This window comes from Oncorhynchus mykiss, chromosome 19 (assembly GCF_057628025.1).
Source record: "Oncorhynchus mykiss isolate SJ-2025 chromosome 19, ASM5762802v1, whole genome shotgun sequence".
NCBI classification, from domain to species: Eukaryota; Metazoa; Chordata; class Actinopteri; order Salmoniformes; family Salmonidae; genus Oncorhynchus; species Oncorhynchus mykiss.
This window is the reverse complement of record NC_143040.1, coordinates 52,201,900-52,227,155: the sequence shown is the minus strand read 5'-3', so window position 1 is coordinate 52,227,155 and position 25,256 is coordinate 52,201,900. Positions and strand designations below refer to the sequence as shown.

The following is a 25,256-nucleotide window of genomic DNA, read 5'->3' as shown; positions in this document are numbered from 1 at the left end:
AATCTATCTGAAATTGAAAAAGAGGTTTGGAGACACAGCACGACAAAAATAGCACTGTCTTTTTAAATCTTGCATCTGTCAGGATGAGAGGGGAAGTGAAGGCCTTATGGCTAATGGTACCCTTAGTGACATCATCGCAAGCCAATAGGCAGCCTCGCTGAGCTCTCTCCTCCTTTTCCTGAGGTCCGTGAAGGGAGGGAGGCTGCTGAGGACGCAGGCTGCTACTGGAGCGGTGGGTCCAGGGCATGCTCTGATCACATCAGGTAGGTAGAATATATGTAGTGGTGTTTGTGTGTGTGTAGCAGCACTGATTTCTAGATCTATCTAGCCTGCCTCCCCCTCTAAGGAGGGCCAGATCAGAGATGCTTAAATAGCAGTGTGAGGGAGGATCAAGAGAGACTGCAGATGGCTGTGTTTCATGACAGTGGCTTATTATATGCTATAGCATCCCTGTCTGTCGTGTGGCGACCATGATGTGTGTGATGCAAGCAATTATCCATTCGAGACAAACAAATGTGATTATTCCATTGTGAATCTTGTCTCTATTATCACATGATATGTTTGTCATTGGTATCAAGGATGTCGGTGCATGTATCATGGGAATACTGCAGGAGGCTGACTGCATGTTTTTGCTGTGTGGATTCTCAACGACAGACACACTAGGGTGCTGCAGTGCTACTTGGCTTGACTTCCCCTCCTCAGACTATGAGGGATGATAATGAGTGTATGTGTGTGGGTGTGTATACAACGCTAACCCCATGTCACAATGGTACTGTAAGGCATCAGCACATTTTCATAGTGCACATTTGTGGTATTCTAAGAGCTTCTCTGATTGCAATACATTAGCATTTATACGTCCCCTGACAACAGGGATCTGCCCACAGCTTTCCTATATGTATTTAGTCTGACATGAGTGAGTGGACATCAGGCAGTTAAGCACTCTGAGTCATCGTCCGATCCTCGGCCATCCCGGCAGCACTGACAGTGTCTGTTCATTCATCACCAATAATACAGGAGCAGCACACTCAATCACTTCCTGTGCTCTGCTGAAGTTGAACCAAACTCTCTTGATTACCCAGGTTCGTATCGTCATGCTCGTCAACAAAGACTTTAACCTTCAAGTGGAGGAGGATAACCCCCCAGTGAGCCGACTGACTGCTGCCAGTGATGAGTCCCACTGCTGATAGGACCAGGGAGCAAATGTGAGACAACTTACTCCACAAGTTTATGATCTGACGCTAGCATGGAGAAGGGGAGAGAAACAGTCTGTTATTGATCACATTACTCTCTGTCTCGTGCTTTGCTGTCACGTTTTTCTCAGACAAGTGACTCTTGGTTTTCGGCAGTTACCACCTCTGGAGATTTGATCAATCATTCACTACCAGCATAGGGATTATTCTTAGCAACTTCCTTTAAAGAGAGTAAAGTCTTAGTGGTGGCTAGTCGTTAAATGATCCCTCCTAGAACATACAGATCAGTGTGATTTACATACAGTACACTCCTTTAACCGGGTCTGTTGTGCGGCTGCTAGGCCCATCTGGACCTCCACAGGGTCGAGCCAGGACAGCCATGGCCAAGAGAGACTACCTGGTGGAGGCAGCCAAGCAGATCCGCATGGCTCTGGACAGGGAGGTCAGTGAAGACTATGAGGCTGCCTTCAGCTACTACAAGAACGGGGTTGACCTGCTGCTCAATGGAGTTCAAGGTACAGCGGTAAATCTACTGTACTGTATTCTGTCAACATGCAGGGATCTGGTTAAGGTGATATTGAGTAGATCAGCTAGTCAACACAGTGAGAACAAGTCACATGGTATGAAACAGGAACATGTGGATTTGTCGGTCCATGATTCATCCATTGAAAAGCAGAATTAAACCATTGCTAGGAAAAACAGGAATTCAGAAAGCCAAAGTCAGAGGAGAGATTTCCATACTGGTAAAGCTTGCTGAATTTTACTCTGCTCTCTTTCCTCTGCTGTTTTAGTGAGGTAGGTCAAACAGAAGCTTTTGAATTATATGAGTCAGGGATTGACATTAAAGTCTGAAAGGCACTTGCCCATACGGCAAGTCAGGAGTATTTTTTGGTTGCCCGCAGATTATGATCACTTGCAGGACTGGAATTCTTTGAATTCGGTAGTTCAGTAAAAAATACAATTAAGAGCAGGCTCAGCTTCTCTGACTGGCATAACTACCATAAATCCACTTAGGATAAACAATGTGGAGGAATGAGAAAGATCAGTTTTAGGCTACTGGAATTCTTTACAGTTTGGTTGTTTTACTTTTTATTTTTTTATCACCTGGCCAATAGGGCAACCTCAGAGCAGGCTCAAGTTGCGCAACTGCTCAGTTCACTTGCCCCGGGCAATAGGGCAACCCTTAATGTCAATCCCTGTGAGTTGATTTCAGTTTAGTGAAGTGAGGTTTCAGTCCCTCTCTGTGTGAGGGGGAGAGAAATCTGAGGTTGGTCTGTCTTCCAGTGGACCCTAACAAGGAGCGTCGGGAGGCAGTGAAGAGGAAGACTACTCAGTATCTAAAGAGGGCCGAGGAAATCTTTATCTCCCACCTGCAGGACAACCTGGGGAAGGGGAACTCTCACTTAGGGGTAAGAAGATTACTTTTTACAGTAAACCCTCCTTCGACACGATTAACATGCCATACTACTGTGCACATCTTATGAATGGTAATCAACCTGTTCTGACCATCTGTGTTACTCAATGATACTGGGCACTCATTTTCCAGCTTTTCAGTCCTGTATTGATTTATATGTCTAGCCTGTTTATTGAAGAGTTGGTTGACATGCTATTTATATGTCCACCTCTCTGAATCATTTCCTTCTGGGAAAGTCTGAGTCACATCATCAGAGCAACCAGTCTGTGCTGCTAACAGTCTCTGGAGGTTGGCTACAGAGCAGCACAACATCCCCTCTGTTACACGATCTGCCAGGGTGGCTCGCACTGGGCCGCTGGGCGCTCTCACTTCCCCTCTCTCTTATGTAACATTCTAATATATGTCCTAAGATTGTAACTAATCCCAGAGTAGAATCACTTTCAGATGTGAATTCAACACAAACACGTGTCCACATTGCTGACATCTGTGCAGTAATCTCTTTTTATCACCAGGGTTACAGTAGTCTGAGATTCCGGCCAATCAGACACCTGAGCTCCCCAGTGGAGGATCTGGAGATGTGTAAAGTGGTGGGGATCATCGATAAGGTAGGTACACTCACTGCTCTCAACCAGTATACATGAACTGTTTGTTCCAGCTGATGATAATCTCTTGAACAGACGTCCTGGCTGTAGTTAACCCTTTATTAACCATGTCTTATAGATCCAGTGAACCATGATGCTTACCTTTCCAAATATGAACTTGTCCCAAAACAGTCATAACCATCTACTAACATCCTACTCAATTTACTCTCAGCTCTATTTAAACTAACATAAAATGTATGTCTTCTCCCCAAGGTCTTGATTGTCCAAAGCCTGATTACCAAGGAGAACTTTGTTGTTAAAGTAAGTACTTATGCCTCAGCACTGCCGATACAGTATGTCAGGAGGGAGGGTGGCAGGGCAGAATGACAGAGTACACATGTAGTGCAGCTATCTAGCAGTGCAGGTAGCCTAGTGGTTGAGAGCATTGGGCCAGTAACTGAAAGGTTGCTGGTTTGAATCCCCAAGCCGACTTGGTGGAAAATCTGTCTTTATGCCCTTGAGCAAGCACTAACCCCTAATTACTCCTACAAGTTGCTCTGGATAAGAGTGTCTGCTAAATGTAAAATGTCTATCTGTGTAGATGCATATCCAGTGCACAGATGGCTGTTATACTGTCTGGATCCCTGCCAGCCAGCCAGGGCAGCCCAGTTGATAGGAATATTATCAGCCTTGTCTCCATGAGTATCCTTCTCCATTGATCTGGCTAAAAGCCCTCTACTTTGACCCTCTTAGTGCAAATGCACCTCCCATCTCTGTAACCAGAGAGTTGCTATTGGAACATACTGTTGCAGGGTTGGCTACGGTGTAGGTCTCAGAAAAAATGCTTTCTAGGCACTGGTAGGGCCAACTTTTGTAGAAAGATTCATTTTTCAATCAATTAACAATAGACTTATTAAGACTAGCCTGAAAATAATGTGTAGTACAGTAGTGATAAGTTGTATTTTGACAAAGGTAATAACAGCATAGTAATATGTGTGTTGATCTGTTGAGCTGTGTCGTCACAGAGCCTGCCCAAGTCGAGCTGGGAGAGCCGGGGCCAGCCCACTATCATCCCCCAGGGCGTCCCCTTCATGGTGAAGCTGCTGAGGTACTATGTCAGTGAGGATGCTGTGTACCTGCATCTGGAGCATGTTCAAGGTGAGCTGAACACAGGCTCTGCCTGCCAGACCTGCAGAGATTTAGCTGATGCTCTTATCTAGCCTATAGCCATGCAAAGGCAGTGGACCAACAGTTTTCATTTTTTGCTGATGTCTGCACTTTTCAGCCATTTTGGGTCAAGGATGCCATAGAGAGTAGAAAAGATAGCTGAATTCAAATGAAGAAAAACAACTATTGTCTGATGTGTTGACTTTTCTATGATCTGTAGGTGGGAAGCTTTTCTCCAAACTGCACAAGGTCAGGAACGACCGAGCCAAAGAGCACCCAGAATGCTCCAGTCCCAGCCAGCACAGGATCAAACTGAAGAACAGCTACACCTCCCCTACCATCAGCTCCGACTACCAGCAGAATGACAGAGGGGGCACAGAGAAAACCTCTCTCCTGGAGACGGAGAACGAGGAGAGTTCAGACACAGACTCCCCGACATTCTGGCTCGAGGCTCAGCATCGTCTAGAAAGCTGTAGGACCCACTCCTACTGCGAGGAGACAGGCTGCCTGCAGAACAACTCCAGGTCTGCAGTGCCACACACTCCGGCGACACAGCCCTCCTTATCTAGGTCAGACACCAGGCCCCATATCCATCCAGCAGGCCTCAGTCAGTGTTTGCACTCTAAAACTCAGGACAAACCTGCTCTCTGTGGTCATCCGTGTATCGATCAGGCCCCTGATGTCACCTCTGAGCCCTCTAGGAAGGCCACTGGAACAGAAAAAATTGAATCCAGTTTGAATTTCAACATTGTGTGGAAGGCTGATCTGACTCGTAACTGTGAAAGTCCAGCCCCCTATGCAGGGACTCGTACTGACTCAGATATAGCTGCAGGTAAATCTGTACCTCAAACAACTCAGACCTCTTCTGGTGGTACAGGGTCAACAGTGAACTTCAAGAATCCTACTATCAGTTTATATTCACAGAAAAGTTACGTTCCCAATACATTGCAATTACCCCTCCATAATCAAAGTCAGGTTAGTGAGAGAGCAACTTTGACCTCCAATGGCTCTCACCGAGACAGTGTTTCAGGTAGAGAACTTGAGAACACTGTGAGCATGGTGACAGACACACACCAGGGTAGAGGGAAGGAGAAGGTAAACCATCACATTGAGGAGAGCATGGTGAATTCAGTAACCAGGGACACAGAGACTTCCCAGCCTGGCAGAGCTGCGTGTCCCTCTACAGTAGACAAGCTGAAGCTCATGAGGACATCCTCAGGGAACTCTCACCCCCCCTCAGTCCCTCACTGTCACAGTACTGGGACACAGCTGGGGACCCAGCCAGGCACTTCTCTGGCCCTCACAGGAGTGAAGTATCAGGTGGGGCCTCCTGGCAGAGAGCCAGGGGAGGAGGTGGAGGAGGGTTGGGAGCTGCTGAGCCCTGTGAGTAAGGACCTCCCCAGAGAGAAAGGATCACTATGTTACCCCAACACCCCTGACCCCACAGGGGCCTCCCCACAGTGCCGGAAGGGGGACATGGATGCTTTCCTAAAGTCAGAGGAATCGGATGGACAGGATGAGGATCAAATCATTGAGGTGGATGGCTGGTGCCACCTACCCAAGTTCCCAGCCAAGGCCTCCAGAGGGAGAGACAGGGCCAGGCAAAGTAGCTGGGGGCTGCCTGAGGCAGAGGTGCGTCTGTTGGGGGCTCAGATCCTCCTGGCCCTGGAAAGTCTTCACCAGCAAGGTGTGGTGTGCCGAGACCTCAACCCAAAGAATATCCTGCTCACGAGTAATGGTTAGTCACCTAAATCACTTTAACTTGGTAAGGGGTGTCATTGTTGGTCTGTTTTTGGCGTGAGTCTTGAAAACTCAACTAACTTTGATTGTGACATAATTTCATGTTTCTCACTAGGAAAGGTCTGCCTGACATTCTTTGGCCAGTGGAGTGAAGTTCAGTCAGAAATCAACTCTAAAGCTATGGACCAGATGTACTGTGCCCCAGGTGAAAACACTGTTTATTCAATAAACTTCAGTCACATGTTACAACCGTTACACATAGGGTTCATACCTTAGATATAAAGTGTGATCTAGTGGTAAGAATCAGACATTTAGCTTGATCCAACAATAAATCTGTAAAGAACAAGTTCTGTTGTTGGCCAACAGAGATTGGAGGTGTGTCCAAAATCACAGAGGCTTGTGACTGGTGGAGTCTGGGGGCATTGCTGATTGAACTTCTTACTGGAATGGTAAACAACACTCTATTTTCCATGGTCTCTGTTTCTTTCCCTGTGCTGTAGTAAATCCAAACCTGTATATATTGACACTGCTGCCCACTGGGCCTGTTGATAATGTATGTCCCATATGTTGTTGGTACCAGGGGCGCAACTTTCACTGGGGACATGTTCCCCTCCCAATATTTGGAAATTGCTTGTTTGTCCCCCCCGGTTTTTATAATTGGAAAGTTATACAAAGCTAGGCAACGGTGTGCTTTAGGACCATGCGGACACCTCCGAGCGGTCGGGTAGGTTGTTTGTAGTGTTTATAATACGGGGGGGGGGGGGGGTATAAATGATATACATTGCTCAAAAAAATTAAGGGAACACTTAAACAACACAATGTAACTCCAAGTCAATCACACTTCTGTGAAATCAAACTGTCCACTTAGGAAGCAACACTGATTGACAATAAATTTCACATGCTGTTGTGCAAATGGAATAGACAACAGGTGGAAATTATAGGCAATTAGCAAGACACCCCCAATAAAGGAGTGGTTCTGCAGGTGATAACAACAGACCACTTCTCAGTTCCTATGCTTCCTGGCTGATGTTTTGGTCACTTTTGAATGCTGGCGGTGCTTTCATTCTAGTGGTAGCATGAGACGGAGTCTACAACCCACACAAGTGGATCAGGTAGTGCAGCTCATCCAGGATGGCACATCAATGCGAGCTGTGGCAAGAAGGTTTGCTGTGTCTGTCTGCGTAGTGTCCAGATCATGGAGGCGCTACCAGGAGACAGTCCAGTACATCAGGAGACGTGGAGGAGGCCGTAGGAGGGCAACAACCCAGCAGCAGGACCGCTACCTCCGCCTTTGTGCAAGGAGGAGCAGGAGGAGCACTGCCAGAGCCCTGCAAAAAGACCTCCAGCAGGACACAAATGTGCAAGTGTCTGCTCAAACGGTCAGAAACAGACTCCATGAGGGTGGTATGAGGGCCCGACGTCCACAGGTGGGGGTTGTGCTTACAGCCCAACACCGTGCAGGACGTTTGGCATTTGCCAGAGAACACCAAGATTGGCAAATTCGCCACTGGCGCCCTGTGCTCTTCACAGATGAAAGCAGGTTCACACTGAGCACATGTGACAGACGTGACAGTCTGGAGACGCCGTGGAGAACGTTCAGCTGTCTGCAACATCCTCCAGCATGACCGGTTTGGTGGTGGGTCAGTCATGGTGTGGGGTGGCATTTCTTTGGGGGGCCGCACAGCCCTCCATGTGCTCGCCAGAGGTAGCCTGACTGCCATTAGGTACCGAGATGAGATCCTCAGACCCCTTGTGAGACCATATGCTGGTGCGGTTGGCCCTGGGTTCCTCCTAATGCAAGACAATACTAGACCTCATGTGGCGGGAGTGTGTCAGCAGTTCGTGCAAGAGGAAGGCATTGATGCTATGGACTGGCCCGCCCGTTCCCCAGACCTGAATCCAATTGAGCACATCTGGGACATCATGTCTCGCTCCATCCACCAACGCCACGTTGCACCACAGACTGTCCAGGAGTTGGCGGATGCTTTAGTCCAGGTCTGGGAGGAGATCCCTCAGGAGACCATCCGCCACCTCATCAGGAGCATGCCCAGGCGTTGTAGGGAGGTCATACAGGCACGTGGAGGCCACACACATTACCAAGCCTCATTTTGACTTGTTTTAAGGACATTACATCAAAGTTATATCAGCCTGTAGTGTGGTTTTCCACTTTAATTTTTAGTGTGACTCCAAATCCAGACCTCCATGGGTTGATAAATTTGATTTCCATTGATAATTTGTGTCATTTTGTTGTCAGCACATTCAACTATGTAAAGAAAAAAGTATTTAATAAGAATATTTCATTAATTCAGATCTAGGATGTGTTATTTTAGTGTTCCCCTTATTTTTTTGAGCAGTGTATATGTGCCCCCCAGTTCTAAAACCAAAGTTGCTACCATGGTTGGTACCATTATCAAGGCATGGTTGTTTTATGAAACTGTATGCCTGTGCCTCCAGCCCCTGTGGCAGTTCCACCCAGCCGGGGTGCATTCTCACACCCAGCTCCTGATCCCAGACCACCTGAGTACTGCAGCCGCCTCCCTGCTCACTGAGGTTAGAACTGCATCCCCCTTACACACCCATGTGGCCTGTACTTTAGCTACCGTAAACATATCAACTCTAGCCTGCTACCACAGAAACACAGAGCCATAAACATTGTACAAACTCATGTATTTCTGAATGAGTGACAATTACATGTTCCACAGCTGCTGCAGTTTGATCCTGGTTATCGTTTGGGCTCTGGAGGCGGTGGTGTGAGTGACATCAAGTGTCACCCCTTCTTCAATGGTGTCTCCTGGAAGGCACTGTCAAGTTAACATGCCAACAGACTACCTGTGTGTCTCTGGCCTAAATGCAGCCTGAACTGTTCTGGGCAGCCACTGCCCCCTTGTGGCTAAAATAGTTGAAGCCCCGGCTCTGGTGCTACTTCCTGAGCATCTTACTTCCCAAAGAAAGATGATAGATTGATTAGAAGTATAATTCAGAGCAGCAGACACACAACCAACCTCCATGTTTGAATGATAGAGGCTAGTGTAAACCTCACCTGTCCTTTTGACATATGGTAGGGCAAGATGTTTTAAAGTTTAAAGTGTACTCTTTATCAGCTGACTTTTGGGGTACTTCTGTCATAAAAATGACAAGCAATATTTCTGTTAATATACTGAACAAAAATATAAACGCAACGAAGTGTTGGTCCCATGTTTCATGAGCTGAAATAAGACCCCAGAAATGTTCCATACACACAAATGTATTTCTCTCAACTTTTGTTAATGTTTTTTTTACATTCCTGTTAGTGAGCATTTCTCCTTTGCCAAGATAATCCATCCACCTGAGAGGTGTGACATATCAAGAAGCTGATTAAACAGCATGATCATTACACAGGTGCACCTTGTGCTGGGGACAATAAAAGGCTACTCTAAAATGTGTTGCCACAGATGTCACAAGTTTTGAGGGAGCGTGCAATTGCCATGCTGACTGCAGGAATGTCCACGAGAGCTGTTGCTAGAGTATGTAATGTTAATTTCGCCTCCGTCATTTTAGAGAACTTTGCTGTGCAACCAGCCAGCCTCACAACCACGTGTAACCACACCAGTTCAGGACCTACACATTCTTCTTCACCTGCGGGATTGTCTGAGAGTAGCCACATGAGGAAACTGTGGGTTTGCAGAATCGAGAGCTCTGTGTGAAGGAGATGTGTTGTGCTGCATGAGGCAAATGGTGGACACACCAGATGCTGAATTTATTTCCTTATATCAAATCAAATGTTATTTGTCACATGCGCTGAATACAACAGGTGTAGGTAGACCTTACAGTGAAATACTTACTTACAAGCCCTTAACCAACAATGCAGTTCAAGAAGTAAGAAATGTAATAAAAAGTAACAATAACGAGGCTATATACAGGGGGTACCGAGTCAACGTGCGGGGATACAGGTTAGTCGAGGTAATTTGTACATGTAAGTGGTAGGGGTAAAGAATGAACTGTAACTCTGTAAATTCTTGCATGTTGCGTTTATATTTTTGTTCAGTGAATCCATGAATATCCTTACAAACCAAGCATGAAACATTTTTTCATTGTCAAATACTTTGAGGTTAATAAAAAAGAAGCAAAGCCTCGTATTTTTGCTTGGTCATCTGTACATAGCCTTCATAACTAAACATTTACCACAGCTCAGTCTATCCACTGACTTGTGCATGAGAAATTAAAATGGACTTGTGATGTGGCCACTGGCATGCATCTTTCAAACTTCTCTATTTCTTTTAGCTTCCAAGCCCTGGCGATAGCTATTTTAAACCATACCAGTCACCTGGTTTCTGAATTATTGTCATCGTCAGTCATTTTGAGAGCATTCTGTAAAAAAGGGAAGTATCTTTGTAAACAGTAAACAACAAAGGATAGTTAAGATTTTGTTAAAACATTTTACACAACATAAAGATACTTTTCTTAGGGTGTGTGTGAATCAGATTTTTTTTTTTTTCATGCTTTAAGGACCCACAGATAATAACCTGTCCCATGTACCACATCTTAGGCTATAGTGTTTAGCAATTGCAATTGTTATTTTCTCAGAAAAAATAAATGAACAATACATACGTTTTTTTTGGTCATTTATATTACAATTATCTGACAAATATTTATTGTAGGTAGAAAATGGCAAATGGTGCTTTGCGTTGTACAACACCCTCTCCATCTCCAGAGACCCGTTTTAGTGAAACCCCTGCCCCAGACATATAGAACATTTAGCATAAACTCTCATCATTTCAGGCCATGCAATAAGTCCAATGCACCTTTCGCTCTTTTCAAGTATCACTGTCTAGTTATTCAACAATAAACATCGTCAGGAGGAAGGGTATAGCCACTGGGTGTGAAGGGGGGTTTGTTGTGACTGCCGAGAGGCTGGCTCACATGTCCAGAAGCAGCACTCTGGGGTCTTCTACCACTGCCTTGATCTTACGCAGGAAGGTGACTGCCTCTCTGCCATCGATGAGCCGATGGTCATATGTCAGAGCCACGTACATCATGGGGCGGATCTCCACCTGCAGCAGAGGAGGAGCTTCAGAGACAAACAAATACTGCTTCCTGTCCCTATACCACATCTGATTAGGGGGTCTTCTGAGATGTGAGTCTATATTATATGGAGTAATTCAAAGTCTACAGAACAGAGCCAACACCCACCTTGCCCCCGATGGCCACTGGCCTGTCGAAGATGCCATGCATGCCAAGGATGGCAGACTGCGGAGGGTTGATGATAGGCGTGCCAAACATTGATCCAAATACGCCACCGTTGCTGATGGTGAAGGTGCCGCCATCCATGTCTTCCACGGCCAGCTCATTTTTACGGGCCTGCAAACATCATCAACTTAGAAAATGCACAACAGTCAAAAAATATAGTACAGCGAAACAGCACATATCCTTGTCATCCTACTTTCTCCCCCAGCTCGTTTATGGTCTTCTCGATGTCAGCGAAGTTCATTCCCTCCACCCCACGGATCACAGGCACAACCAGGCCCTGGGAGACAGGACGAATGAGATATTCAGAGATTCGGTTCATGAACACAGTTGAAGTCGGAAGTTTACATACACCTTAGCCAAATACATTTAAACTCAACTTAAACTTTTTCACAATTCCTGACATTTAATCCTAGTAAAAAGTCCCTGTCTTAGTTCAGTTAGGATCACCACTATTTTAAGAATGTGAAATGTCAGAATAATAGTAGAGAGAATGATTTATTTCAGCTTTTATTTCTTTCATCATATTCCCAGTGGGTCAGAAGTTTACATGTACACAAATGTTCTATAGGATTGAGGTCAGGGCTTTGTGATGGCCACTCCAATACCTTGACTTTGTTGTCCTTAAGCCATTTTGCCACAACTTTGGAAGTATGCTTGGAGTTATTGTTCATTTGGAAGACCCATTTGCGACCAAGCATTAACCTCCTGACTGATGTCTTGAGATGTTTCTTCAATATATCCACGTAATTGTCCTCCTCATGATGCCATCTATTTTGTGAAATGCACCAGTCCCTCCTGCAGCAAAGCACCCCCACAACATGATGCTGCCACCCCCGTGCTTCACGGTTGGGATGGTGTTCCTCTGCTTGCAAGCATCCCCCGTTTTCCTCCAAACATACTGATGGTCATTATGGCCAAACAGTTTTAGTTTCGTTTCATCAGACCAGAGGACATTTCTCCAAAAAGTACAATCTTTGTCCCCATGTGCAGTTGCAAACCGTAGTCTGGCTTTTTATGGCAGTTTTGGAGCAGTGGCTTCTTCCTTGCTGAGCGGCCTTTCAGGTTATGTCGATATAGGACTTGTTTTACTGTGGATATAGATACGTTTGTACTGGTTTCCTCCAGCATTTTCACAAGGTCCTTTGCTGTTGTTCTGGGATTGATTTGTACTTTTTGCACCAAAGTACGTTCATCTCTAGCAGACAGAACGCGTCTCCTTCCTGAGCGGACTATTGTTCAGAAAGATGAACGTGGTACCTTCAGGCGTTTGGAAATTGCACCCATGGATGAACCAGACTTGTGGAGGTCTACAATCATTTTTTCTGAGATCATGGCTGATTTCTTTTGATTTTCCCATGATGTCAAGCAAAGACGCACTGAGTTTGAAGGTAGGCCTTGAAATACATCCACAAGTACACCTCCAATTGACTGAAATTATGTCAATTAGCCTATCAGAATCTTCTAAAGTCACCACAATTTTCTGGAATTTTCCAAGCTGTTTAAAGGCATAGTCAACTTAGTGTATGTAAACTTCTGACCCACTGGAATTGTGATACAGTGAGTTATAAGTGAAATCTGTTTGCAAACAGTTGTTGGAAAAATTACTTGTGTCATGCACAAAGTAGATGTCCTAACCGACTTGCCAAAACTATAGTTCGTTAACAAGAAATTTGTGGAGTGGTTGAAAAACAATTTTTAATGACTCCAACCTAAGTGTATGTAAACTTCCGACTTCAGCTGCATTAGCCCTGTTGTAAATGTGTTAACAGTGAGTAGCCAACCATAGGCATTACCTTTGGTGTTGCTACAGCCACACTGATGTCCACGTAGTCCCTGTACACAACCTCTTTGGTGGTGTCATCAATTACTAAAAAGAGAAAAGTTATGAAAATAGGTTTTCAAAGTTTAAATACTGTATTAACCTCTTAAATGTAAAGTCCCTTTATAGTCCCTATAAAATGCAGCCCTCCGATGAAATTCAAAATCCCGATGTGGCCCTCAAGCCAAAAGGTTTGCCCACCCCTGGTCTAGAACCTTTTATCCGTAATGCGAACTATTGCTACCAATCTCAGAGACGAGACACACCGAGCACGCTACATTACATTGTAAACAGATTCCATTGCTTTAGCATACAATTTGTTCTCAAGGGGGGGGGGGGAGCTTTGAATAAAAGCTTTGAATAAAATACTGGTCGGACTCAGATCAGGGGAGCGATTTGGACAACGAGTATTTTGACACGGCTGATGAAGATTGCTTTCTAGAAGGATTGGATCCACTTTTAGATCTGTAAGGAAATTATTTTCATGACTTTATAATAGCTAATTTACTATGTGTATTATGTTTTTTACAAGTAGTCTGCTTTTGGTGCACTGGATTTAGTTGACATAGGCCTATGTAACAAGTAAATTCATCTTATTAGAATTCCAAAGTAGTTATTGTCTATGTTTCATATTAGTTCACTGTATGCTGTTCTAAGTTTCATCCTTGTAACTTTGGAGGCCACTAAACTCTCATGGCTATTGTTGCTTTGTGGTTCTCACCTCTGCCTTTGTCTCCAAAATGTTACTGTGTGCTTCACACCTATGTGAGTCACTGTACAGAAAGTTTAGGCTTTGTTTTTACTTTACAGTAATGTTGTTTTGTACATTTTGTCAACTGCAATTATTTGTGCCTTACAACAATATATATCTTTATTTTATTTGGATGATGACATTTGGGAGCCACCTTTCCCCAGCAAGCGCCCCTGCCAGTCAAGGTCTTCACCCCGCACTGGTATGTCAATCACCCCGTCTGATGGTTCTACATCCACTTTTCATAGACCACTTGTAAAAGAAAATAGGACGAATGTTGCCACAAGCCCCTAACAGAATCAGTTTCCCCAAGACCAAGGTAAACGACATGACAAAGACAGTGGAGAGGGGGACCATACGTTGGAACAAGCTGCTTTTTGTGAAATGGAAGGACACTAGGGAAGTAACCATGCTCACCACACAGCATAAGGCATTCAATAACAGCCATGTCTCAAGGAGGGTGAAAAGGGAAGAATGTCCCTATTCCTGTTTCTGTGAAGGACTACAATGCCAGCATGGGGGGTGTCGACCTATCTGATGCTCTGATAAGCTTGGTAGTAGCCTACTACCCCGCCCTCCACAAGACCAAAAAGTGGTATAATACTATTTTTTTGACCATTTTGTGGACATTGCTACAGTAAATGCTTTCTTTCTCCACAAGCAGATGGCCAAAGCAAAAGGTCAAGCTCCTCTCTACCAGTTGGCCTTCTGAGAGCAGCTGGTGATGGAAATGGCTGAATTGGAGGCCCAAAGCAACCTCGCAACCATCACAAGACCCCCCCACTCAAGGTGAGCGCCACTATCCAACACACATGCCAAAAGAAAAAAGGAAGAACTGCAAGCAAAACACAGGGGGGAGTGAAATGCCAGTTCATTTTTTGTTTCCTGGCAGAGAGGGACTGCTTCAAAGACTATCACGACATGCACAAGCTGTGCTGAAAGTGAAATCTAATCATCTACACCTGGGATATAAAACAAACACCATTTGTAAATAGTTCAGCTTATTTCTATTATTTATTTTTTTTAAACCTTCTTTAGTGAAGGATGCGTGTGTAAGACATTTTTATATTTTTTGTATGTGTATCTGTTGCTTTTATATTGTTTTTGTAAACAGTTAATTTGTATGTGGGACCAATACATTGGATATGCCTAGGCTAAACATTCAGGCACTTTGGAGGTTGAAAAAAAAACAAAAAACACTTGGATACCTCCTGTATGATGTCCCCCGACACCACCACAATGTTTGAGAGAGGTTGATGTTGTAGAAATGTCGTTTCTATAGTGAACAGGCACTAGGCACATCCAGGGTGCAAAAACAGTGCAATTACCATATTCAGACACTTTGGAGAGGTTGAAAGGACACTGGAATGTACCCTGGATACCCCTTAATACCACAACAATGTTTGAGTGAGGTTGATATGGTAGAAATTGTGTTTTATACTGAACAAATAACATTTAGGGATTGCAAATATATGTTATAGCACTGGATTTATCTAATTTACAGGCATATGCCACTTTGGAGAGGTTTGGTATTTGGAATTTTATTGGGATCTCCTATCGCAAAAGCTCTACTCTTTCTTCCACACAAAATACAGAAAGAACATTAATAGACAAGAACAGAACTACGTAAAGGTTTTAAAAAGGCACACGTAGCCTACATATCAATGCATACACACAAACTATCTAGGTCAAATAGGGGAGAGGTGTTGTCCAGTGAGGTGTTGCTTTATCTGTTTTTTGAAACCAGGTTTGCTGTTTATTTGAGCAATATGAGATGGAACGGAGTGCCACGCAACAATGGCTCTATATAATACCAAATGTTTTCTTGAATTTGTTCTGGATTTGGGGACTGTGAAAAGACCCCTGGTGGCAAGTCTGGTGGGGTAAAGGACACTCGGAAACGTCCCATGACCACACCTGACACCACTTACTAAAACATCTGCCCATTTCTAGTTGTTAGGTCTATCAATCCCATTTTCCCCCTGATAGTGAGCACATGTTGTGGAAGCCATCTGATGTGTTTCCAGCTCTGGGGATCAATAACGCACGTATAGTCAGTCGGTCAATGAAATATGACTTTCAACATTAAAAAAAAAAAGATTGTGTGTGCTTGATCTTGTCAATTCTGAACTATGTAACTCCTATCTTCTGATCATTTCCTCACAATCTCCCAGATGTCTTCTTTCCAAATGTTTGCATGTCAGAATCATGTAATTACACATGAATAGCAGTTACTTTTGGGTATGTCTATTTAGGCAAAAATCTAACATTTTGCCATTACATTTAAGAGGTTAACCAATGACCTTTAAAAATTGATTTAGCTTCTATGATTCACTTCCTTGAAGCATATAGTGTTCTTTCTGTCTGTGGGTGGGGAAACCCACAGACAATTTTAGATACTAATGGGTTAGCAGTGAAGATCAAACCTACTTGGCTATGGTTAGTTTAAATAGGCCAGAGAGGCCTTGGTGGAGTATATAGATACACTGTGGTTCTGAAGGTTGTCTATGAAAGAGGCAAAACTTATGTTTTTTTTGCCTTATTAAGATGGATGTGACTTTGGGTAAAGGAGAGCATACCTCCGTTGACGGAAGGTTGGTCCATCAGAGCATATGCTGAAGCCTTGACAAATGCAGACATGAAACCCAGCTTGATGTTGTGTTTCTTCAGGAAAGTGTCTTTGTAGGCTTTCCTCATCTCACTGATGTTGCTATGGACAGAAACTTGACCAAGTCAGAATGCTGCTGTCCTAACCAACACCCAGTATATGTACTTATTTTCAGGAAAATGTTACGTAATTGACCATACTAAAATACATTTTTCATAGACATCTCTGATATTGATTGACAGCACAAACATGCACTACTCTCTCAATCTTTTCAACCAATCTTAAAAACCAATACATATGTTTCTGTCAAAGTTCTGCTTCTCCAGGTCATGGTGATTGAGTGCCATTGACACTGGGCTGCTAATGTTACACCATTGCTCATTTCTCTTCTGTATGATGAAAAAGGACTCTTATATCTCACTTTTTAATTGTTTGTTTTCCTGTCTCTAACCCGGTTTAAACTCTAGGGTTTCTCCGCTAACGGCATTAGCCCCTCCCAAGACACGCACTCTCCGAGAAAGGAGAGAAGAAGCGATAAAAATCTTCACTTTCCAAACCCTCTAAATCTTATTGGCCTGTCATAAAAGCCCATATCGGTTGAGGCAGCTCGTCCACTCAGAGCGCAGGTCTCTGTGGGCCCCAGTAGATGCTCTGGCCTCCTGCTCTGGCTGCTCCTTCGGCTCCAGATGAGCCCAGGCCTGGAAGTCTTCCTCCAGATCATCAATGCCAACTCAATTAAGATGCACAGAAACCCCTGAATAGCTGAAAGCTGACACCCCACATTTACACAGAAAAGAAATCCTCAAAGTTTCATCTTCAGCACAGGGGGGCAAACATGAGCACTAACATTTCCTTGTAAATTAATAAAGCCCCCGTTTTAACAAATCTTATCTTTGTTTTCACCAACATTAGGACCAAATATTTACATTCCATCGTTTAAGAGGGGATCAGGTTGCAAAAAGGTTTTCCTGTTGAGCAGATCCAATCTATAACCATTGTCTGTATGGCCTCAGCTTGAATAACATAGAGAAGTATAGCATTTCTTTACTTTTGACCTTACTTTATCCAGACATTTATTTTAGATACAGGATTTAAATTTCCAGTTATCATATAATCCCTAATATAAAATGTATACATTAATATAAGTGAATCTGTTTCACGGAAAGTGTATTGCTAATGTTAAAAATGTGGTGGTTGAGTAATCATCTCCCTTAAGAAGGACTTCCTATCTAATAATGTTAATAGGGATATAGGGCAACCTATTCTGTTATTTCCTACCTCATGTCGACCTCATTAAATGTTGTCAACATAGCGCAGGTGTTCTGAGCTTCCTTCAGTCTCTGGGCGATTCTCAGACGCATACGGTTCATCTTCACCTGAGATAGAAAGAAAACAAAAAAAGAAAAACTATTTTAAGAATTTCTCTAAATATTTTCTCTGAAGAAAAAATGTAAAACAATGCCACAACAGCTATGCAGACTAGCAGATAGTTGATTATTATTTTTTGCTTACTCTACCAACTCCACCTCCAGTCTGAGCTATTGTGAATAACATGGGTGCTTTACTGCAGTATTTCGTGATTATGATCCCTCACCCTGTGCTCTGTCCTGGCTGGTATCCCCCTTCCATCTGCAACAGCGGCTGGGGCAGCAGTGGGTTTGATGGCTGAAACTGTGTCAGACAGACAGGGGAACAGGAGCTGTTAGTGCCACGCCACCTCCATTTAGCCATTAGCAATTGTCACTGTCAACAGGCAAGGGCTAAGTGATTTATTCAATTTCCATAATCAACAGTGCACACAGGTCAGGCTAAATACCTCTCATGACATTGAGTCCACTGAGTGGCCGGTTCACAAACTAAGCCCCAAAATTGCCTACCCTGTAGGCCTGTGTTTCAGACATAAGGAAATGGATGGTGGGAATTGTTTTACTTTTAAAAACCTTGCCAATACAGAGATGCTCGTTCTAGGTCCCAGGAAACAAAGAGGTCTGCTGTTTGATCTAAACAATGAATATTGATGGTTGTACAGCCATCTCAAATAAAACAGTGAAGGACCACAAAGTTACTCTGGACCCTGATCTAATCATTTGACGAACATTTCAATCATTTTTCAAGGGCTGCTTTTTTCCTATCTTCGCAACATTGCAAAAATCAGAAACTTTTTGTGCAAATAAAAGCTATTCCATGCTTTTTTGTCACTTCTAGGTTAGACTACTGCAATGCTCTACTCTCAGGCTTCCCAGATAAAGCACTAAATATATTTCAGTTAGTGCTAAATACAGCTGCTAGAATCTTGACTAGAACCGAAAAATGGGATCATATTACTCCAGTGCTAGCCTCTCTACACTTGCTTCCTGTTAAGGCTAGGTCTGATTTCAAGGTTTCACTGCAAACCTAAAAAGCATTACATGGACTTGCTCCTACCAATCTCTCTGATTTGGTCCTGCCGTACATAACTACAAGGTATGCTACGGCGATCACAAGACACAGGCCTCCTTATTGTCCCTGGAATATCCAAGCAAGCAGCTGGAGGCAGGGTTTTCTCCTATAGAGCTCCATTTTTATGAAATTATCTGCCTATCTGAGAGACACAGACTCAGTCTCAACCTTTAAGTCTGTACTGAAGAATCAGCTCTTCAGTAGGTCCTATGACCTGATTTTCCTATCATGTTTTGGGCCCCTTGGGCTCGTGCGGTAGGGAAGATTTTTGTGGCCTATACTCAGCCTTGTCTCAGGGTAGTAATTTGGTGGTCTGCTGATATCCCAATAGTGATGTGGGGGCTGTGCTTTGGCAAAGTGGGTGAGGTTATATCCTGCCTGGTTGGCCCTGTCCGGGGGTATCGTCAGACGGGGCCACAATGTCTACCGACCCCAGCTGTCTCAGTCTCCTGCATCTACGCTGCAATAGTCTGTGCGGGGGGGCTAGGGTCTGTGCTATCTGGTGTAATTATCCTGTCTTATCTGGTGTCCTGTGTGAATGCAAGTATGCTCCCTCTAATTCTCCTCTTGTTCTCTTTTCTCTCCTCTTAACAATGTTTGAACATCTTGAAGAATGATCTGGCCTTAACGGACATGTACTCTTACAATATCCACCCGGCACTGCCAGAAGAGGACTGGCCACCCCTCTGAGCCTGGTTCCTCTCTAGGTTTCTGCCTTTCTAGGGAGTTTTTCCTAGCAAACGTGCTTCTACATCTGGATTGCTTACTCTTTGTGGTTTTAGGCTGGGTTTCTGTATAAGCACTTTGTAACATCTGCTGATGTAAAAATGGCTTTATACATGAATGTGATTGATTGATTAACCTGGTGTGGCAGATATGGCAGCTCCTGGCACGGGTGGCACGGGTGGCATTGTGGTGGGGATGGGGCCCACTGAAGAGGCAGCAAAGGATGGAGGTGTGGCAGCAGCAGGGGGTGGAGGAGCTGCTGCTGCTGCTGGGGCCTCTGCAGCTTGGGCAGCAACAGCTGAAGAGAGAAAGTTATAAGAATGTGCATCAGGCAAGATTAACACTAGACAATGTGTTTGCAGTGTAGATAAATATGATCTAATACCTCTGTAAACAACATCTACCATGTGTCTTGAATTGATGGAATTTAGACACTTTTTTTATTGGGCCCTCCAACATTAACATGCTACAATCAGGTCAGAACAGTGGAGGATGTGCCGATGATACACCTGGTAAACTCAATGGTACTGACCTCCTTTCCGGAGTTTGAAGAGAGCCTGTCCTCCCTCGACCTTCTCCCCATCAGGGACCAGCAGCTCCTCAATCACCCCAGCAGCAGGAGACGGCACCTGCACTGATGTCTGTGGAGCAAGACAAACCATTGCAGACCATGCATGACACAACAAACTATCCATGTATCTGTTATTAACAAAACACAGTCAACCGTATTAGTCTATTAATATATAAGGAGGTTGTAAAAATGGCATTTCAAAGGAACAATAGACTCCCAGAGCGGTACCTTGTCCGTCTCAATCTCACAAACCACCTCATCCTCTTTGACAGAGTCACCAACCGCTGCAAGGAGAAGGTTATATTTAGCGTGGCTAACAGAGAAATATCTACCCGGCTGCAACCGACATCTAAATGAGCACAAAGAACAGACACAAATAAAATAAGCCTAAGTTACTTTACCTTTCTCCCACCTCACATCCCCCTCTGTGACTGACTCCGCAAACGCAGGTGTCTTTACTGTGATAACTTCATTCCCTAGAAGACCACACAATATTGACTCCATACAACTCCTGTAGTATTATACACATTACTGCTTAGATCACAAGGGTCAAAAAGAAGGGAGAAGTCGAAGCCGATACATACTGCAAGCTGAAGACGTCTTGAAGTATCTGATTTGGAAGACGCTGGACCTGGCTCCGCATTTCCTACAGATAAAAAGGTGTCAATATAGAAAGTGCAACTGCACATAACGAGGCTAAAACACAGGTGAAGCCATGCTCTCATGAGAAGACGGAGGTCAATGGTGCATTGATAATACTTACGCTGGGTTGTTGACTGTGACACTATGGCTAGCGGACAGTCCTGGAGCAGATGACAACAGTAAATCACTCCCTTCTCGTGCAGAATCTAAAACGACTTCATACAGGCAAGAGCTGGGTTGAACTACTGTGATTTACAGTGCCTTCGGAAAGCATTTAGACCCCTTGACTTTTTCCTCATTTTGTTATGTTACAGCCTTGTTCTAAAATGGGTTAAATGTTTTTTTCTCAGCAATCTACACACATCTACACCCCATAATGACAACACGAAAAAAGGTTTGTAGATTATTTTGCAAACGTATTAAAAATAAAAAACATATACCTTATTTACATAAGTATTCAGACCCTTTGCTATGAGACTCGAAATTGAGCTCAGGTGCATCCTGTTTCCATTGATCATCCTTGATGTTTCTACAACTTGATTGGAGTCCACCTGTGGTAAATTCAATTGATTGGACATGATTTGGAAAGGCACACACCTGACTATATAAAAAGGTCCCACAGTTGACAGTGCATGCCAGAGCAAAAATCAAGCCATGAGCTCGAAGGAATTGTCAGTAGACAGGATTGTGTCGAGGCAGAGATCTGGGGAAGGCTACCAAAAATGTCTAGAGCATTGAAGGTCCCCAAGAACACAGTGGCCTCCATCATCTTAAAATGGAAGAAATTTGGAACCACCAAGACTCTTCCTAGAGCTGGCTACCCAGCCAAACTGAGCAATCGGGGGAGAAGGGCCTTGGTCAGGGAGGTGACCAAAAACCCGATGGTCACTCTGACAGAGCTCTAGAAGGACAACCATCTCTACAGCACTCCACCAATCAGGCCTTTATTGTAGAGTGGTCAGACAGAAGCCACTCCTCAGTAAAAGGCACATGACAGCCTGCTTTGAAGTTTGCCAAAAGGCACCCAGACCAAGGACTCTCAGACCATGAGAAACAAGATTCTCTTGTCTGATGAAACCAAGATTGAACCCTTTGGCCTGAATGCCAAGCATCACGTCTGGAGGAAACCTGGTACCATCCCTACGGGGAAGTAGGTGGCGGCAGCATCATGCTGTGGGGATGTTTTTCAGCGGCAAGGACTGGGAGACTAGTCAAGATCGAGGGAAAGATGAACAGAGCAAAGTACAGCGAGATCCTTGATGAAAACCTGCTCCAGAGTGCTCAGGACCTCAGATTGGGGCGAAGGTTCACCTTCCAACAGGACAACGACCCTAAACACACAGCCAAGACAACGCAGGAGTGGCTTCGGGACAAGTCTCAATGTCCTTGAGTGGCCTAGCCAGAGCCAGGACTTTAACCCGATCGAACATCTCTGGAGAGACCTGAAAATAGCTGTGCAACAATGCTCCCCATCCAACCTGACAGCTTGAGAGGATCTGCAGAGAAGAATAGGAGAAACTCCCCAAATACAGGTCTGCCAAGCTTGTAGCGTCATACCCAATAAGACTCGAGGCTGTAATCGCTGCCAAAGGTGTTTTAACAAAGTACTGAGTAAAGGGTCTGAATAGTTATGTAAATGTCATATTTCATCTTTTTAATTTATATAAATTTGCAAACATTTTTTTTTTAAATCAATTTTTGTTTTGTCATTATGGGTTATTGTGGGTAGATTGAGGGAGGAAAACAATTTCATACATTTTTGAATAAGGCTGTAATGTAACAAAATTTGGAAAAAGTCAAGGTCTGAAAACTTCTAAATGCGGTTTCAAAACACACTCACCTGACACAGCCTGCCGTGCCAATACATTGTTTCCCTGTCATAGAAAACAGCAAACTGTTAGCTATCAATATAAAGTGTTTATTAAACAATTCTAAATAATATCCTGATGTGATGTTGTTCAGGTGGTTTACAGTACAATTCACATAGTTTTAAAAAGTTGGAAGTACCCAGATTGCTCATATCATATGCCACTTACTGTATTCCCCTCTTCCAAAACAAGGGACTGAATATGCATAAAATCAACAGGTATTTGTTACCAAGGACCATGTTTTTAAAACGTCCACATGCAGGGTTGCAACTTTCATTGGGGACATGCCGCCCCCCAGTTTTATCATTGGGAATGTGACACAAAACGAGTCAACGGTTTGCTTTAGGACCATGCGGACGCCTCCAAGCAGACTGTTTGGAGTGTTAATCCGACTGGATAAAAAAAATATAATTTATGTCTCTCCCCAATTTCTAACGTTAAAGTTGGACCCCAGTCCACATGAACAGTCTGACAGTCAAATGTAGACATAGGGTCAACTACATTATCATACTACTATAATTTAATATATGACCAAGTGAAAATAGACTGAATAGAGGGCTATCTGTGTGTGAAAGTTCAACTTCAAACCGGTCTGTTTATCTTATACTAAGATTGGACAGTCAATTGAGGGGTGATGGAACTTTGAAGAGGGAATTCGAACATCATGTGCAATGTAAAGTTAATCTCAATAAAAGATGACATAGTTCAAGATAAATATAACTAACTTGCTAGGCCACGTACAATAGTCTTTATCATTAACGTTACACAAATAGTTACAGGTATGTGTGCTAGCCAAAACTCTCAAATGACCTCAGATTGTTTCCAAGACACACGCTAGCTAAATAAACCACTGGTTGACTAACGAACAAATTAGCGCGTAAAACCAAAATGTCAGCTAACAAATCAGATTAACGTTTGCTACATGGGGGAGACTACTTTAGAATTCAAAATAGGTTTGAACCAAACAGGGTGTCAGGCTGTCCTTGGTTTGACAATGCGAAGAAGGCCTACCACGGCCTACTGATCGCACCGGCGGCGCCACTCTCTAGCTAGCGAGCTAACGTTAGCATTGGCAGCAGCATGGATGAATCTACGCATGCGATCACAGAAAACACTCAAGCTTGCCAATGGTGTAATACTTACCTGACTAATGACAGCGATAAAACGGCTAACATTCCGGGTGACACACCGGGAGTGGGATAACATGGCGGCTGAAGTGACAGAAACCTGTCCGCGGAAGGGAATCTCCTTCAGCAGGCCAAGTTGGGTCGTCACTAGTTACCACAGTCACAAAGTCATGAACCCCGCCTATTTTAAAAATGTTTCTTGTGATTTCTTCAGAAACACCAGGATACATACAATAAGCATACAAACAGACAATGATAACATACAACAAATTACAGGTTATACAAATACCGTAAAAGATACGCACGTACTGATTGTTTTTATCAGCTTTCTTATTGAAATAATGTATAATGGTCTTAAAGTACTGCTCGAATTCCTTATAGAAAACATGGGAAATTATTTTTTTATTTGTGAATTTATAAAACTATAAATATCTTGCCATAATTTCTTTAGATGTAGACAATGCCAAAATAAATGCAAAACTGTTTCTGGATGCTCAACACAAAAAGCACAGTTAATGTGCATGTGTTTTTTTAGTTTCTTTAGGTAATGTTTCGCAGGGTAATTATCTTATGATTTTATTAAATCTAACGCTAACCTTAACCAGACCGGTTAAGGTAACTAGTGGAAACCCAAAATTGCTAGATCCAGCGGAAGCAGTGTGGGACCGGTGAGGAACCAGCTAAAGTGGGGAGTGATCAAAGGCTACCCCAAAGAGGATTCACTGTGGAAAAGCTAGTGGCATGAGTGGGAATGAATGATCTACAATAAAATAGCTTAATGTATGTTTTATATTTACTCATCTAGGACTGGCTAAATATAATTGCATAATACTATTATTATACATGTGTATTTTTATGACAGTTTATTAATGTGTAATATAACTTTTTTTAAATAGTAACATGACATATGCCATTTAGCAGACGCTTTTATCCAAAGCGATTTACAGTAATGCGTATATACATTTTACGTATGGTAGGCCAATCGAATCGTTGACAATGTGATTTATTCTAGTCTACACTCAATAAAGTTAGTGCCTAAAACAAACTATGAGTTCACCACAAATTGTAGCCTATATTGTTTTCAAATTCCATAATCAGTTTTCTTGCAAATTGTACTAACTCATCGCTCTGAAATATTGGCCTATTATGCCAATCCATAGATTTGTTGTAATTTTTTATATATATATATTTTTTTTTAAATCTAAATGCAACTAATATGAGCTCAACTCATTTGTATTGAGGAGTTATTTTGAATGACAATCCTTTATATGTTTGTCTCTTCACTTTCCCAGTTGTTTGAGTCAACTCCGAGGCCACGCCTCTGTTTTTGTTTGATACAATGACAGTCGCTCCCGCACTCTTCTCATCTCTTCACTCGGCGTATAAC

The 25,256-nt window shown here is 43.4% G+C and overlaps 2 protein-coding genes across 5 annotated transcripts; one reads left to right on the top strand and one right to left on the bottom strand.

Moving 5' to 3' along the window:
* Positions 1-124: 124 nt before the first annotated feature.
* LOC110497926 (ribosomal protein S6 kinase-like 1) lies at positions 125-10,207 on the top strand. 3 transcript variants are annotated; one of them, XM_090211343.1, is made up of 12 exons: positions 125-263; positions 1,080-1,202; positions 1,532-1,705; positions 2,475-2,599; positions 3,117-3,209; positions 3,459-3,506; positions 4,211-4,343; positions 4,573-6,090; positions 6,208-6,297; positions 6,459-6,541; positions 8,547-8,642; positions 8,795-10,207. In XM_090211343.1, the coding sequence occupies exons 3-12, from the start codon at positions 1,570-1,572 to the stop codon at positions 8,903-8,905; spliced, it is 2,433 nt and encodes an 810-aa protein (XP_090067469.1). In that variant the 5' UTR covers positions 125-263; positions 1,080-1,202; positions 1,532-1,569; the 3' UTR covers positions 8,906-10,207. The 3 variants fall into 3 exon arrangements, with proteins under 3 accessions (XP_090067469.1, XP_036810774.2, XP_021430076.3); XM_036954879.2 differs by having other exon boundaries at positions 171-263; positions 4,197-4,343; XM_021574401.3 differs by lacking the exon at positions 125-263 and having other exon boundaries at positions 363-1,202.
* On the bottom strand, positions 10,085-24,104 carry LOC110497925 (dihydrolipoyllysine-residue succinyltransferase component of 2-oxoglutarate dehydrogenase complex, mitochondrial). 2 transcript variants are annotated; one of them, XM_021574400.3, is made up of 15 exons: positions 23,886-24,104; positions 22,715-22,748; positions 20,996-21,035; positions 20,817-20,878; positions 20,634-20,708; positions 20,461-20,516; positions 20,194-20,302; positions 19,798-19,959; positions 18,091-18,167; positions 17,775-17,872; positions 16,468-16,598; positions 13,112-13,185; positions 11,512-11,595; positions 11,262-11,429; positions 10,085-11,122 (listed from the first exon to the last, which is right to left on the bottom strand). In XM_021574400.3, the coding sequence occupies exons 1-15, from the start codon at positions 23,946-23,948 to the stop codon at positions 10,988-10,990; spliced, it is 1,368 nt and encodes a 455-aa protein (XP_021430075.2). In that variant the 5' UTR covers positions 23,949-24,104; the 3' UTR covers positions 10,085-10,987. The 2 variants fall into 2 exon arrangements, with proteins under 2 accessions (XP_021430075.2, XP_021430074.2); XM_021574399.3 differs by having other exon boundaries at positions 20,996-21,089; positions 23,886-24,048.
* Between the last annotated feature and the right edge of the window lie 1,152 nt (positions 24,105-25,256).